This window comes from Erinaceus europaeus, chromosome 16, assembly GCF_950295315.1.
Source record: "Erinaceus europaeus chromosome 16, mEriEur2.1, whole genome shotgun sequence".
In the NCBI taxonomy this organism is placed as follows: domain Eukaryota; kingdom Metazoa; phylum Chordata; class Mammalia; order Eulipotyphla; family Erinaceidae; genus Erinaceus; species Erinaceus europaeus.
The window spans coordinates 73364421-73381045 of record NC_080177.1 but is presented as its reverse complement, the minus strand read 5'-3'; the positions used below and the strand labels follow the sequence as shown (position 1 = coordinate 73381045).

At 38.8% G+C, this 16625-nt stretch overlaps 1 protein-coding gene across 11 annotated transcripts in view; it reads left to right on the top strand.

Moving 5' to 3' along the window:
- RALGAPA1 (Ral GTPase activating protein catalytic subunit alpha 1) overlaps nucleotides 1–16625 on the top strand; it is a 185924-nt gene that overhangs the window by 128524 nt on the left and 40775 nt on the right. For all 11 annotated transcript variants that reach the window (XM_060175429.1, XM_060175431.1, XM_060175428.1 and 8 more), the window contains 2 exons: nucleotides 117–240; nucleotides 2536–2691. In XM_060175429.1, coding sequence (XP_060031412.1) covers nucleotides 117–240; nucleotides 2536–2691 — 280 coding nt within the window. The remainder of the gene's footprint in view (nucleotides 1–116; nucleotides 241–2535; nucleotides 2692–16625) is intronic.

Below are 16625 nucleotides of genomic sequence, written 5' to 3'. Positions count from 1 at the left end.
TAATTCTTTTCATCTTTTTATTGCCAAATACATTGTGCATGAATCTAATTATTGAGTGAATGAACAAACTGATAACTTAATGATGAAATGAGTCAATGTAATCTTTTGTTTTATAGCCGAGAGACCCACAAAATCGCGGTATTTTATGTTGCTGAAGGACAGGAAGACAAGCATTCCATTCTTACTAATACAGGAGGGAGTCAAGCATATGAAGATTTTGTAGCTGGCCTTGGTTGGGAGGTATTATTTTCAAATTATATCAAATAATATTTCACTTCTCCTTGGAAGCAGAGATTTTCTTTATTCCTCCCTTATTTTAGAAGAATGATTATAAGAAGCTAAACATTTTTACACTAGAGTTATTATTCTGTCTTCCTTACATCTCACCTGCAAAGACATCTGCAGTTAGTACTTTGAGAGAAAAGGTATTGATGGTTTTCTAATGCTATGCCATATCCTAGGTTCAGACAACCTGGTTTCCCTCGTTTCAGCCATGGCCACTAGCCTAAGGAGTGGTCTTCTAGATGTGACTAAAAGAGCCGGACTGAGGTTTTCTAGTTCACACCAGCAGGGTTAACTTTGAGGGCATTCAGTTTCAGAATCCAAAACTTTTACAAGAAAGTCTTCCCTCTCATTCACCCAAATCTTAAAGTGTTCCAAAAGGGTTTGACACCAAACATAAAAGGAGATAGTTATTCGAGTTGGCACATTTCAGTGAGAATCTTTGATAGCATAGCAAGAAATACTGAATGATACAGCACCTTGTGTCATTTTGACAGCCAATTCAAGCAGGGGTTCCTGTATTAAATCTACCTTAAAATTTTAACTCAAAGGCAAACTGTCATAGAGATTTGTATTAAGATGTTTACTTTGAAAATGATGTATCAGACATATCCCAAAAGAAGTGATGATGTCACTGAGGGAACAGTGCTATACACTGTTGGTGCCATCTGTGGAGAACATTTTGGTGGGCTCAGAGTTAGAACTGTGCATATGCACTTTGACTTACAGCTCCGCTTCTAACCAGGTCCTGTAGATTTACTTTCATAAATGCAGTGACATGTGTTCAGTGTTATTAGCACTAAAAGATTAGAAGTAGCCAGAATATCTTGGGGGGGGATTATTTTTCATCAAGTAGACATATTTCTTTGAAGTCATAGAAACAAACAAAAGATGGCGGTTCTTTAGTAATTATTTTCCCAGCTATATTATGTATAAATGGCCAAGTACGTAACACTGTGTAAATGTGCATATGCAGATATGCAACATACATAGAAAGATTTCATTGTCTACACATAGAACTCTTTGGAAGCTATTTAGTATTTCTGTCTGAAAAAAGAACTGACTAGCTAAAGACAATATGTAGAATGAAGATTTTTGTTTCATTTTATTTTGTTTTCTTTTTTTTCTCTTATTTGATAGAGACAAATGGAGAAGGAAGGAGGTAGAGAGGGAGCAAAAGACAGTGAGAGACACCTGCATAACCGCTTCATCGCTTCTAAATCTTCCCCTGCAGCAGGGGACTGGAGGCTTGAACCTGGTTCTTGCTCATGGTAACGTGTGCTCTGCCAGCTATGCCCAGCCCCCTTGTTTTATTTCTTAATTAGATGAATGTATTAGTGAGTCCAAAATAAATTGAAAATATGTGATTAAAGTCATCTTGTAGTGACATGAAATTAATCTGTTATTCATCTATTCAGCCATTATTAACTGATATTAATATTTCAGACGTGTTCAATTAATATTGTGCAGAGACTTGATTTTAGAATTCTCTGTCAGATTGTACTATTAAGAGTACCTGCGTCGGTGGTTGGAGAGAGATAAATACTGTTTAAATTTTGTTTCTGTTTTCTTTCTAGTATTTCTTCATTTTTCTACAGTGAATTTAAGTTGCTGGCTTCTGTGTTTCATACATGTTTAGGGAATATCATCCAGTGCAACAACCCTGATAGTAGCTCATCTTATAGATACACAAAGATGAAAAGACAGTTTTAAATTCTTTGACAAATTAATTTATAGTTTTCTTGACACATGTTAAGTATAACTAAGTTCTACGTGTGTGTGTGTGTGTGTTTGGCTGTGATAGGTGCTAGTAATCAGAAAGCTGGAGTAGAATGGCGCACCTCAGTCATCTTATCAGCGGCACTACAATTTTTCTCTTCCCTAAGTCATTTCCAGTCTGATTTTAGCCACTTGGTTTTCACTCTCTGGCCTTGGTGTGTCCCTATAGCCTTTATAATTTGTCATTAACACCTGGTAGTCTTAACAAAAGATGCACAGTACACAGCAGTTGATCTCTTTCCTAATTAACTCCTACTAATTAGGGGGTCTTCAGATACCTAAGGAAAAAACTAGTGTGAACAGAGAAGATTTAACTAATAATGCTAGATCAAGCATTTGTTAGACACATGCAAATAACTTTTTGCAAAGCAAACTGAAGCCTTTTCATTTTTATTTGGTTGAGTAATGTCATGCAGCTCTTCATTACTTCTAGGTAAATCTTTTTTTTTTTTAATTTTTATTTATAACTTCTAGGTAAATCTTACAAACCATTGTGGCTTCATGGGAGGACTACAAAAAAACAAAAGCACTGGACTGACCACACCATATTTTGCTACCTCTACAGTAGAAGTAATATTTCACGTGTCAACACGAATGCCTTCTGATTCTGATGATTCCTTGACAAAAAAAGTAAGTGCTGAGAACAATAAGTAATTAAGTAATCCTAGGAGTGAATAAAAGTAGTACACAAAATGTGAGTCATATAACTGGTCATGCATCATTTCTGAGTACTCTGTTCTACACCCAGTACTGTCTCAGAAGCAGAATTGCTGTAGAGCAAACTGTATTTACTATAATTGAAGAAATTCACCTTTAAGGAAGTGGGGGTATGACAGATTAACATTTTTCTATATATAAATATTCGAACTGGTGAGATTATATTTCAACTCACTTATTAGCATGTCTGTAGATTTAATGTTCAATTGATTGATGAAGAGGAAAAATGTAAATTGTTATAAAGACATAGCATACTTTACTGTAAATTTTATTTTTTTAATGCTGTTATTAATTGGTGTCCCCAGGGCTTCTCTACTCTGAGCTGACTTTTTGAGATAGAAAGAAAGAAATGGAGGGCCCAGGAGACCACATAATGGTTATACAGAAGATTTTCTTTAAAAAAAGAAAAAAAAATGTTATTGGGGGGGATATTACTGGGTTACAGAAAATCCAGTAAATTTCTCAGTCTTCTGCAGGACACTCTCACCCCAGCCTCACTCTTCCTCCACCATCATGTAGGAGGACCTGAAAGTCATCTCCCCTCTTCTCCCCCGACTCTTTCACCAGAATCCTTTACTTTGGTGCAAGACACCAAACCCAGTCCAAGTCCTGCTTTGTGTTTCCCTTTCTGTTATTATTTCTCAACTTCTGTCCATAAGTGAGATCATCCTATATTCATCCTTCTCTTTCTGGATGATCTCATTTAACAAGAATCCTTTCTTTATTTTCTTCCTTCCTCTCTCCCTCCCTCCTTCCCTCCTTCCCTTTCTTCCTTCCTTCCTTCTTTCCTTCCTTCCTTCTTCCTTCCTTCCTCCCTTCCTTCCTTCCTTTCTTCCTTTCTTCTATAACCAGACCATCACTCTGGCACATTCAATGCTAAGGATAGAGAGGAGAGAGAGGGAGAGGGAGAGAGGCCCCTGCAGCACTGCTTCACTACTTGTGAAGCTTCCCCCCTGCAGGTGGAGACCAGAGACTTGAACCTTTGTCCTTGCACATAACATGTATATTCAACCAGGTGCACTATAACATGGCCCCCTGAAATTAATTTTCAATAATCTGTTATCATAACAAAATTAAGTATGGAGATGAAGACATTTAAGATTTGTTAAATGGTTGTTCTAATTAAAATTACACTCATATATGGTGAAATATCTTAAGCACTGAGTTTATTAAAGAATTTTGAAGGGTTATATATTGTATGTTGTTGTTTTATCTATCAGTGAAATAAGAGGTTTGTTTTAATTGTGGTTAATATATATTTGCCTAAACTCTCCATTTTGCCCTTTTTAAAATGTAGAGTTCACTAGCATAAGGCACACTTACAATTCCTTTTATTTTCCATCATAGGTATCTACTTCCAGAACTTTTCCTTTTTGATTTAGTTCAGATCATATTTTATTTACTCTTGAGAATTCGTTGATCTGTATGTTATTTAGAATTACATTGTTTAATCTCCAAGTGCTTTGGGATTTTCCAGATACCTTTGTTATTGATTTCTAGTTTAACTCCGTTGTGGTCTGTGAGCAGACATTTTATGATTTATGTTCTTTTTAATTTATTAAGGTGTGTTTTATTATCCACGTGTAGTCTGTATGATCATTTTCCATGTGAGCTTGGGAAGAATATGTAATCTGCTACTGTTGGATGAAGTAGTCAATAAATGTCAGTTACATTCAGTTGATTGATGAGACTGTAGAGTTCCACTGTATCCTCAGCTAAGTTTTGCCTATTGGATCTCTCAGTGTCTGATAGTGTAGTATTAAAGTCTCCAGCTATCGTAGAGGATTCATATATTTCTTCTTGTAGTTGTATTTATTTTTATATTATTTCCTGTATTCTGCCATTCTTTTGTTACATGTGTATATGTTGAGGATTGGTTATGTCTTCTTTGTGTACTAACCTGCTTTAGTATCTACTAGTTCCTTTCTTTTCCTGATAATTTTCTTACTCTGAACTATGGTGTATTTTAAATTAATATAACTACTTCCACATTCTTATTGGTGTTCAAATGGAATACCAGTCTTTATCCCTTTTAAAAAACATGTTTATTTTATTTTTTATTGAGGTAGCGTTGATTTATTAGACTTCATATATTTTCTGTTGTATCAGTTCCTTTATCAAGTATTACCCATCTCTGTGTCTTACTATCTTTTGATTGGAGATCTTACTTGTCTGCTGTAAGTATAGTGCTTTCCCCCCTTTTTTAAACTTTCCATTGGTTTGGGGAACCCGTTTTCATCTCTTTACTTGATGTCTATTTTGGGCTTTATAAACTTGAGTCCTTCGGAACCAGCATTTAGTTGATCTTTTACTTCTCGATTCATCTGACTATTTTGATTAGTGAGTTCAGTCCATCTATATTAATGATTATTGATACTCATATTTTGCTTTCTGACTCTGTTTCCTTGGTTTTTGTTTTATCTGGGGTGAACTGTGAATTCCATTTTCCTTCCCTCACCCCTCCCCTCCCTTTCACCCCTCATCTCCCCCTCCCCTTTCCTCTCCCCCTCCCCTCTCCACTCCACTCCTCCCCTCCCCACCCCTCCCCTTCCTTTCTCTTTTTTAATTCTGAGGAAGCCCTTTTAGCATCTCTTGTAGGAGAGAAGTAGTGTTGGCAAGCTCCTCCAGTTTTTACTTGTCTGTGAAGACCTTTACTTATAGTTCTTATCTGAAAGAATCTTGTAGGATATAGTATTCTAGGTTGGTGGCTTTTTATCTTTTGAGTAATTTGAATACATCATTCCATTCTCTCTTGATCTATCAAGTTTTCTGCTTAAAAGTTTGATGAAGGGGCCTGGGTGGTAGGTAGCGCAGCAGGTTAAGTGCACATGGCGCAAAGCACAAGCACTGGCATAAGGATTCCAGTTCGAGCCCCCAGCTCCCCATCTGTGGGGGGGGTCACTTTGCAAGCAGTGAAGCAGGTCTGCAGGTGTCTATCTTTCTCTCCTCCTCTCTGTCTTCCCCTCCCTCTCTCAATTTCTGTCTGTCCTGTTCAACAGTGACAACAATAACAACTACAGCAACAATAACAAAATGGGAAAAAATGTCCTCCAGGAGCAGTGGATTCCTAGTGCAAAAAAAAACAGTTTGATGAAAGCCTGATGGTAGTGTATGTTCTCATCTTCCCCAACCATATTCTTTCTTTGTCTTGAATCCTTGAAAGTTTCACTACAATGTGTCTAACCTAGGTGTCTTTAATTTAGCTAATTTTATTAGGTAATTTATGCTACTATTCCCTTGAATAAATTCTCCAGTTCCTTCTTTCTCTCTTTTCTTCTTCAGTACTCATTATCCTCATGTTGAAGTCGGGTAGTTCTTACACTTCTTTCTTTCTTTTTTGAGTTCTTACATTTCTTCATTCTACTCACATCATATTTTTCTTTCTCCTTCCATCTGCATCATTTGTATATCACTTTCTTCAGAATTACCCATTTGTTTCTACATTTGGCCTATCCTCTTCCCATAACTTTATCTGCTGTTCTTGATCTCATTCACTGAGCTTCCTTTTATTTGATTATTTTTATTATGACAGAGACGAGAGATAGAGGGCAGGAGAGCAGAAGCGAGAGAGGAGACACCTGCAGCCTCTTGCACTGGTTGTGAAGCTCCCCTCCCCTCCGACAGGCGGGAACTGGGGGCTCAGACCCACGTCCTCAAACATGGGAGCCTGTGTACTTTACCAGCTGTGCCACCACCTCCCTTGAGTTAATTTAATTCTGAATCCTTTATTTTCTTAGTTTAAGTTTCATTTTCTACCTTCTGTTGATTACTTTTGTTTCTGTTTTTCTGAGCTTTGTTTCAACATTTCCGCATTCCCTTGTATCATTTTGTCTTGGTGCCCTGCTACTTTGAGTTTTCTTTACAGTCGTGATTCTGAATGAGATATGATAGGGAGTTTTGACCTCCTATGCCTTTGAGGTCAAGTTCTGGAATGTTCTCCTTATGTGACACTATATTCTCTCGAGTGTCAAGTTGCCACGTGTTATTTTGTGTCTGCCCATTTTGATACTTTAAATTTCCTTTTAAATTTGCATCAAGTTTTGAGAGTTGAACTACTTTTACTTTTCCAGCAGGTGGCACTGAAGCTTAATTTGACATTTTTGGCCTCTAATGGTTTCCTTAGGTTCTTGGTCCTATATTTGCCATTGCTGGTGTCAGCAGAGTGGAAAGGGGTTTGGACAGTCTCAACTGCTGGTACACATTTGTGGGAGTGGGGAACTGGTATTTGTAGCCTAACCTATGCCCCTTTTCTTTGGCATCCCAGACCAGAGACTGGCCAATCTATTCTCTGTGTCTGTACTTTCTAAGGGGAGGAGCCTAAAGCACCGTCTCTTCTCTGAATCGTTCTAGTCTGTGTAGAAGACGCAGCTCTCCCACACGGGTTTCATCTAGGTCGAGTATAGGCCTTCACAAACTTGGCTCTTTCCTCAAGACCCCTTACTACTGAGCTAGCATCCCTGCCAACTGCATTCCCAACTCAGAACTACGGCCTTGAGGCATGTCCTTCTCCCCACCTTCTCTCTGTCCACTGGAGGCCTATTCTCCTTGTCTCCTCTGGTGCAATTCTGTGCTGATTCTCTGAGGGGCCAGGAGCACTTCTGTCTCTCCTTGAGCTGTTGTTCCCTCTTAGTATCTTATCCTTCTGATTACTGGTTGTTCCATTGGGGAACAAAGCAAAGAGCCTCCTCTGTTGTCATCCTATTTCTTGATGTTTCTATAGGGGGAAAAAGAGCTCGAATTCCTCTTGTCCACCATTTTGCTGAGTTAATACCATAAAATGTGCAGTTTTATTTTTATTTCAGTTAAGATTAAATTTGAAATCATTGGAAATTTAACAGCAAAGTGCCTTTTCCAGTAAGTAGAAAGAACTCAGACAGTAGCATGGCATAATACTGTAACTGTCTGCTGTTAAGGGTCCAGAAGTATTATAGCTTTTAGAAATGCAGGTACATTTGTAATTTTTAAATTTCTAATGCACACCTTGTATTTTTATTTATTTATTTTTCTTTTAATTTATTTTTTATTTAAGAAAGGATAAATTAACAAAACCATAGGATAGGAGGAGTACAGCTCCACACAATTCCCACCACCCAATCTCCATATCCCATCCCCTCCCCTGATAGCTTTCCCATTCTCTAACCCTCTGGGAGCATGGACCCAGGGTCATTGTGGGTTGCAGAAGGTAGAAGGTCTGGCTTCTGTAATTGCTTCCCCGCTGAACATGGACATTGACTGGTCGGTCCATACTCCCAGTCTGCCTCTCTCTTTCCCTAGTAGGGTGGGTCTCTGGGGAAGTGGAGCTCCAGGACACACTGGTGGGGTCTTCAGTCCAGGGAAGCCTGGCCGGCATCCTGATGGCATCTGGAACCTGTTGGCTGAAAAGAGAGTTAACATACAAAGCCAAACAAATTGTTGAGCAATCATGGACCCAAAGATTGGAATAGTGGAGAGGAAGTGTTGAGGGGTGCTCACTGCAAACTCTAGTGTACTTCTGCTTTCAGGTATATATTTTGCACTAGTTTATGGATACAGCACACCTTGTATTTTACTTGTTAAAATAATTCTTCTTTATTCAAGAAAATTACTTTGGTTATATAAACTTTTTTACTTCAAGTAATTTGAAGAGTTTGTTTTGGTTGAGTTTCCTTGCTTTCACATGCATATTATCTACCATATAAAAGTGAAGCCTGGCAAATGAGTAACAATACATAACATGGCAATATTTTGAAGAGGGTTCGTTCTTACTTTCTCAAGTAGTAATCTACTCTACCAGGGTTGGAACCAGATTGAAGCAGTTTTTCACTTAGGTAGGAAAGAAGTATTTACCTAGTCTCATAATTCAGTATAGTTAATCTAAATTGTTTTATGGAAATAATAAACATTTATTTCCATATATGCTGTTTTCCTTTCCCCTATTTTCTGTGATATTCACCTTAATTCTTCTTTTTTTGAATCCTAACATGTAAGGTTTTTTTTAAAGCTCTATTGTAGTATATGTAAGGTTTTTTTTTTTTTTAGCTCTATTATAGTATCAATTCATTTTTAACAAACAGATAAACATGTAAACTTAATCATAGAAAACAGTCATCTTCTACCAGTTCTCCTTGGTAAAAAATCACTTTCTGTATTGGTATTTTTTCTCCTGAATTTAATAAATTCCACATTAGTGGTAATAAGTTGAGGCCTAGAACATGTGTCCTATTACAAATGAACAGTTGGATACCATTAGGTTGTCCCCTTTTCCTTTGCACATATATCTTTAGGTGTGTTAATCCATTCAGTAGACACATTAATGAGCACTGGTTGAAGTGTAATATTGGAGGAAGTAAGGCTCGTTGACCTCAGCATGGAGTTTAATACCTCTAATTCAGTTAGATAGTCGACAGTCAGTATAAAGAAATAGCCGTGCCTCTGGCAAGTTAGAATTATTTATGACTCTGGCTCTTTGTTTTAAACTTGATAGCAGAGGATCATTTGTATCTTCTATAAAATTTATTTAAAATACGATGTGATTGTTTTGTAAATTATTTCTGAGCATTTTGTTTTCTCAGGATAAGAAATAAATATTCTTGAACTTGTTTAAATGTACAATTTTATTCCATATGAAGAGGTGTTTTTTTTTTTAATTGCAACAGTAGCAACTGAATTTTTTACCGTATAGGTTGCGTCATCTGAACACTTCTGGTTTAACAGAGTGCTCTTTGAAATACTACACCACTATATTAAAAAAGTCCTGATTTAACCCCAGTTTGTCATCTGGTCTATAAATTATCTTTACCTGAGGAAGATTGATGGAAAATGGTTAAAAATAGTTTGCTCGTAACTGAGTTTATTCACCCCTAAAAATCAAAAGTGCTGCCAGCACTGGCCTGAAGTGTGCAGAGGAGCCTATTTCATTTCCTCTCTGCTAGCTCGAGCCGCTTGCTGATGCTCTGCTCACAGGTGGCTGAATCACCTTCTAGGACTTCGATAAAGGTCAAGTCGAGATAATTATAGCATACTTACTTGGACTCTCTAGACTAGCTTTCATTTTCTGTACCCCACCCCCCCAAAAAAAGGAGACAGTACTCATTTGTTTTCCTTTGAAACAAAGTGTAATGCCAGCTGCTCACGCTCTGTTTTGAAATTTGATCACAGTTGTCTCACAGATAAGTGTGTTTTATGACTGGTTTGGTTCAATCTTAACTTTAAATCAATTTTTTTTTGTATTTCATCTAGGAATAAACTATAGTATACTTTACTTCCCAAAGAACTGTATGTAATATATAGTCTGGAAAGTGAATTTTTAAACAAGATGTTAGAATTTTTAACTATTGCATTTATTTTTATACCTTGGTTTACAAAGTTTTAAGTTGGGAGTTGGGCAGTAGTGTAGCAGGTTAAGCGTATGTGGTGCAAAGCGCAAGGACTGGCATAAGGATCCTGGTTCAAGCCCCTGGCTTCTCACCTGCAGGGGAGTCACTTCACAGGGGTGAAGCAGGTCTGCAGGTGTCTGTCTCTCTCCCCCTCTCTTCCCCTCCGCTCTTCATTTCTGTCTGTCCTATCCAACAACAACAACAACAAGTACAACAACAATAACTAGGGCAACAAAAGGGAATAAATAAACATTGAAAAATAAAAATAAAGTTTTAAGTTTTTCAGAAGTATAGTTCCTTGCCTTCATGATGTGTTGTCACATGTTGTCTTCTTCCAAAACACCAGTATCACTCTATAAAGTTTATTGGGTCCCTGTACCCTGGCAACCCCATTCTTGATAACGTCACCTCTGCAGTTGACACCAAAGGCATGTGATGGTTCAACTTTGCTTGTTCTCTTGCTTTGTTTCTTTATTTCTACCTGGGTGGGGGGAGGGCTGGGAAAAATTCAATGTTTTCCTTTTACATTAGTCATTTCAGTACTAATTGTAGTGCTGGCCTGATGTTAGTAAATTCCTTGAATCGTTGCTGGTCTTCACTGTTCATGACTTACTGACAGTGCCCCCGCTCATCACTTTGCCCTACAGCTTCTATCGTTGCTGGTCTTCACTGTTCATGACTTACTGACAGTGCCCCTGCTCATCACTTTGCCCTACAGCTTCTATCGTTGCTGGTCTTCACTGTTCATGACTTACTGACAGTGCCCCCGCTCATCACTTTGCCCTACAGCTTCTGTCTTTTTGCAGGCAGACCCTCTAGCGTGTTTTCTAGGTTGATTGCTATATATAGTCTTTATTTCTCTGATTTCTTTAAGACTTTTTTCAGACTTTCTCTGACTTTGTGGAAGTTTTCTTCCATCAAACTCTTCATTTTGGTGAACATTGTTAGTAACATGAACTCAAAGTCTTCTTTAGGAGATGTACTTAGTCCGGTTGAATTGGGATTTTCTTCAAGCTGCTGTCTTGCTCCAACATTATAGCTCATTTTTCTTTGTTCTCACTATATTTAATTCTCTGTGAGGGCTGTAGCAAGAGGTCTGTGTTGGAACTGGCCTAGATAGTGGTCAGGGTTTTGAATCACAAATGCTTCATTGCAACTGTAGCACCAGTGTTCTAGCAAACCAGATATTTGAGATTGCTGGGTGTACCACAGACTGAGGAGAAGGTATGTTGTTGTGGGCTGTGCTTGGTAAATGGATCCCATCTCCTTGGCACTACCCCCCACCATCAGTTAGTATAGAAACTGATGCCAGTATGGTGACTTTCAAGTTGCAGCTGCAGTTCTCATCTGATTTGCGGCTCTATTTAAAAAAATACTGTTTCAAAGATAAACCGTTTAAATACATCCCACTATCTCCTGAAGTAGCAGCCTAACTTAAGTAACTTCTTTTCCTTTTATTTATTTTTAATATTTGTTTATTTATTCCCTTTTTGTTGCCCTTGTTGTTTTATTGTTGTAGTTATTATTGTTGTCTGTCTTCATTGTTGGATAGGACAGAGAGAAATGGAGAGAGGAGGGCAAGACAAGAGGGGGAGAGAAAGACCTGCTTCACCGCTTGTGAAGCGACTCCCCTGCAGGTGGGGAGCTGAGGGCTCAAACCTGGATCCTTGCATTGGTCCTTGCACTTTGTGCCACGAGTGCTTAACCTGCTGTGCTACCGCCGGACTCCCTATTTATTTATCTTTTAACCAGAGCTCTGCTAAACTCTGGCTTCTGGTGGCACTAGGGTTTGAACCTGGCACATTTGGTGCATGAAGGTCTTTCTGCAGAAGCACTTCACTATCTCCTCAATCTTAACTTCATTCTTTATTTTTCCCAATTAACTTCTTTTCGTTCCTCTGCTTTAAGTGCATTAGTGATCAGCTTTTCTTGTTATTTGCATTCAGGCTTGTATTTACATCTAAATTGAGAGTACTATCTAGATATCCAATTCCTCATTTATTACTTATTTTACTGTCTCCTCTGCTGAATTTGAAGCTTTGTGAGAACAAAGCATGTATCTGTTTTTCTTCATTATTATATTTGCTATAACTGGCATAGTACATTTAGTCAGCTTTCAATATTTGCTGATACACAGAAGAAGGTGCAGGGGAGCAGTGGGAGAAGAAAGAAAGGTGTTGTTAACGTTTGTGAGCTCCAGCCTAGGAGGTGCCACAGTGGTAGAGTTCTGGACTTGAAGCATGAGGTCCTGAAGTCAGTCCCCAGAGCCACACTTCATAGGAGTTTCTCTGGCCTCTCTCTACCTCTTGTGAAATAAAGCGAGATAAATCTTTAAGGAAAAAAAAATTACTCAAGAATTAGTCCGGATAGATGGTGTGGTTAGCATCTGCTCTCGGGCAACATAGAGGAAATCGGAGAAAAGTACAAAAGAGGAATGGCTGCATATTTATTTATCTTTTAATTCTTGCCACGAGGGCTATCTCTGGGGCTTGGTGCCAGTACTGTGACTCTACCTCTGCTGGCAGCCGGTTTTCCCTTTTTCTTTTCTTTCTTTCGTACTTTTTTTTTCTCCTTTTCATCTTATTGTGACTTGGTAGGACAGAAATTGAGAGAAGAGGGGGTGACAGGGAGGGAAAGAAAGGTACCTGCAGCTCTGCTTCACCATTTGAAAGTGTCCTCTCACAGGTGGGGGGGGGCTGGAAGCTTGAACCTGGGGCTTGGGCACGGTAATGTGTGCACTCAGCCGGGTGCACCGCTGCCACGTGCGTGCGCACGCATGTGCTTTAATGAGCTTGTTAGGGAGGCAGCGAAGAAAACAGAAAGTAAGATACTTTCAGCTTTTTGCCCTGAGTAACTATAAAGTTATTAGGTGGTTTTAACAAAAATAGGAAAGAGGGTGAGCTGATTTTGTGAAAGAAATAATGTAGTTCCTTTACATGAGTGATACTTTACAGCTCCAGATTAGCGATAGTTCATGGCCCTGAAGAAATCTAGAATTGATACTGGAATCCCTGCCTGATAACCATGGAAAATGAGGACACTGGCAAGAGAAGCTTCCATCTGATTTCTGTAAGAGGACATGGAATAAGCCACCAACTGCAGAAATTGTTAACACTCATGAGATCCATGTCAATGCCTGGCAAAAATAGGCTTATTAAACAGATGGTTTGTGAGCACTTAAGTAATGAAGTAGCGATCACTAGGAGCCACTATGAGTTCACCAGAACAAATCACATTAAAATAACTTAATTTATTTTAATAGGATTACTAGATCAGGCAAGGCCATAGACAGTATAAAGCATTTAACTAAGTCATTTGTTGTGGACAAGTTGAAGAAATGTGGTCTTAATAACAGCTCAGTTAAGTATATTCATGACTGGTTATATAATCATATGAGAAGCACATAAATTATTTAATGAGAGGCAACACAGAAAGGTAGTTAAAGTATGGTTTCTGAGTTTCACTTCTGGCCATAACACATACTAGTTACGTGACTTTAGACAAGCTTCTTTATTTCCTTAAGCTTAATTCCTCACCTGCTTTAAATATATACATATATATATGTAATAGTATTTATACTTACCTTTTGCCATTTTCATGAAAATTAAATGAGTTATCATGAAGTGCTTAGAATAAAAAGCATTTTATTATAGCAAAATTTACTGTAATTTTGAATGTTTTTGTACAGGATGGACATCTGTAATGAGTTTCTATAAAATGCTTATGCAATCCAATTCTGCTTGACATTCCTATGCATGCTTTCTTCTTAATCCTTCTTCTCTTTCTCCTTTCCCCTTCCTTCTTTCCTTCCTTCCTTCCTTCCTTCCTTCCTTCCTTCCTTCCTTCCTTCCTTTCTTCCATAGCACAAGGGTTATCACTGAGGCTCAGTGCCACTGTTCGTGAAGTCCTTTTTGCATTCTATTTTATTTTCTTTTTAGATAGGAAATAAAAGACAGAGGGCCAGGCAGTGGCACGCCGGGTTAAGCACTCACATAACAGTGTGCAAGGACCCAGGTTCAAGCTCCTGGGCCCTACCTGCAGGGGGAAAGCTTCATGAGTGGTGAAGTAGAGCTGCAGGTATCTCTCAGTCTCTCTCCCTCTCTAACTCCTCCTCCCCTCTCAGTTTCTCTCTGTCTCTGTCCAGTAATAAATAAATAATTAAAAATAAACTAAGAGAGAGACAGAAAGGTGAGACACCACAGCACTCTTCCACCACTTGTGAAGCTTCCCCGCTGTAGGCACATTCACGTGGTGGCCCAGTGCTCAAACCTGGGTCCTTGCACATGGTCACATATGCACTCTAGTCAGTGAGTCACCTGCTGACCTCAACCCCTGCCTATCTGGCATATGTACCCAAAACGTAAATCAGGTAGAGGAGATAGCATAATGGTTATGCAAAGGGTCTCTCATACCTGAGACTCCACAGTCCCAGGTTCAGTCCCCCTGTACCACCATAAGCCAGAGCTGAACAATGCTCTGGGGGAAAAAAAAAAAAAAAGAAAGAAAGAAAAGAAAAGAAAAAGGAAACAAAACCCAAATCAAGGCCTAACAATTTGATTTTAAGAACAACTCAGGTCTGAAAGAGAAAAATTATATTACATTAGACTAACAAAAGACCTCTTTCCCTTCTGTATTTTATTAGGTTAATGGCTTACAGCATAATTGTCTATACATGGGCTGTATCTCATTTTTAAAGAAAAAAATAACAGCACTGTTTCAATCAATGCAGAACCTTACGCTTACATGATTCCAATTTTTCCTGTTTTATTTTTATTTGTGATTAACGGTGGCTTACAAATTGAAGATTACAGTGTGTAGTTCCACTCCCACCACTGAAGTTCTCTACTCGCACCCTTCCACCTCTCAGAGTTAACCACCATATTCTCACAAGACTTAGAAACAATTCGCTTGCTTCTACTTTCTGTTTGTTTTGCAAGTATATAGGTCTCTATATTCCACATATGAGTGAAACCATCTGGCAGTTGTCTTTAAACTCTTATTTTGCTAAGCATAATTACCTCCAATTGTGTCCATTTTGCCTCAAAGGAATAATATCATCTTTTTTGATTGCAGAGTGGTATTCCATGGAATATATGTCCCATAACTCCTTTAACCTTAGCCCAATTTTTAGAAAGAAACCAAAGCAGCATTCTACCATCCATGGAGTTTCCTTGATGTTGTTTATGGTGTATGGTGCCAGGAATAAAAACCAGGGTCTGAGGCATGGTGAGCATGCTTTCCACACTCTGCTCCAAGACACCTGAGCCTTTGAAAGACCTTAAGAGACCTTAAGGTCCTCTGAACATGCAAGGCCAGGTCAAATTAAGCTAGAAAAACTATGAAATCTTCTCCTCAGTTTTCACTCAGGGTTTCAATTGACTGCAGCTTCCATTTGAATCTGTGTAAAACAATTTGTTTGGCTTTATATGTAACTCTCTTGTCAGCCACCAGGTTCTAGATGCTAGCATGGTGCCAACCAGACTTCCCTGGACAGACGACCCCACCAATGAATGAGTCCTGGAGCTCCAGTTCCCCAGAACTCTGCTCCACTAGGGAAAGAGAGAGGCAGGCTGGGAGTATGGATCAACCTGTCAACACCCATGTTCAGCAGGGAAGCAATTATAGAAGTCAGACCTTCTACCTTCTGCATCCCATAATGACTTTGGGTCCATACTCCCAGAGGATTAAAGAATAGGAAAGCTATCAAGGGAGGGGATGGGATACGGCGTTCTGGTGGTGGGAACTGTGTGGAGTTGTACCCCTCTTATCCTATGGTTTTGTCAGTGCTTCCTTTTTATAAATAAAATTTTTTAAAATTCAGAAAATAATTTAGTGAACAATTAAGGAAAAAGTAGACCACAGTGGAGTTGTGCAGCAGAAATATCAGTAAATTGAGATGCTGAATAGGTCTATAAACTATCAGATGCGCAAAAGACACTTTAAAAAAATATTTATTTATTCCCTTTTTGTTGCCCTTGTTGTTTTATTGTTTTAGTTGATGTTGTTGTTGGATAGGACAGAGAGAAATGGCGAGAGGAGGGGAAGACAGAGAGGGGTAGAGAAAGATAGACACCTGCAGACCAGCTTCACCGCCTGTGAAGTGACCCCCCTGCAGGTAGGGGGCCGGGGGCTCAAACAGTGATCCTTGTGCTTTGCGCCGCCCGTGCTTAACCTGCTGCGCTACTGCCTGACTCCTGCAAAAGACAGTTTTAACCTGGAAAAGAAAGTTGAGAGGTTTCTAGACTGATCTTCAAATACCTGAAAAGATAATACATATAAGTTGAATTTTATTTGGTAAGAATTATTTTGGTAATTTTTAAAAAATTTATTTGTCTATTCCCTTTTGTTGCCCTTGTTGTTTTATTGTTGTGGTTATTATTGTTGTTGTCATTGTTGGATAGGACAGAGAGAAATCGAGAGAGGAGGGGAGGAAAGAGGGGAAGAGAAAGATAGACACCTGCAGACCTGCTTCAACGCTTGTGAGGTGACTCC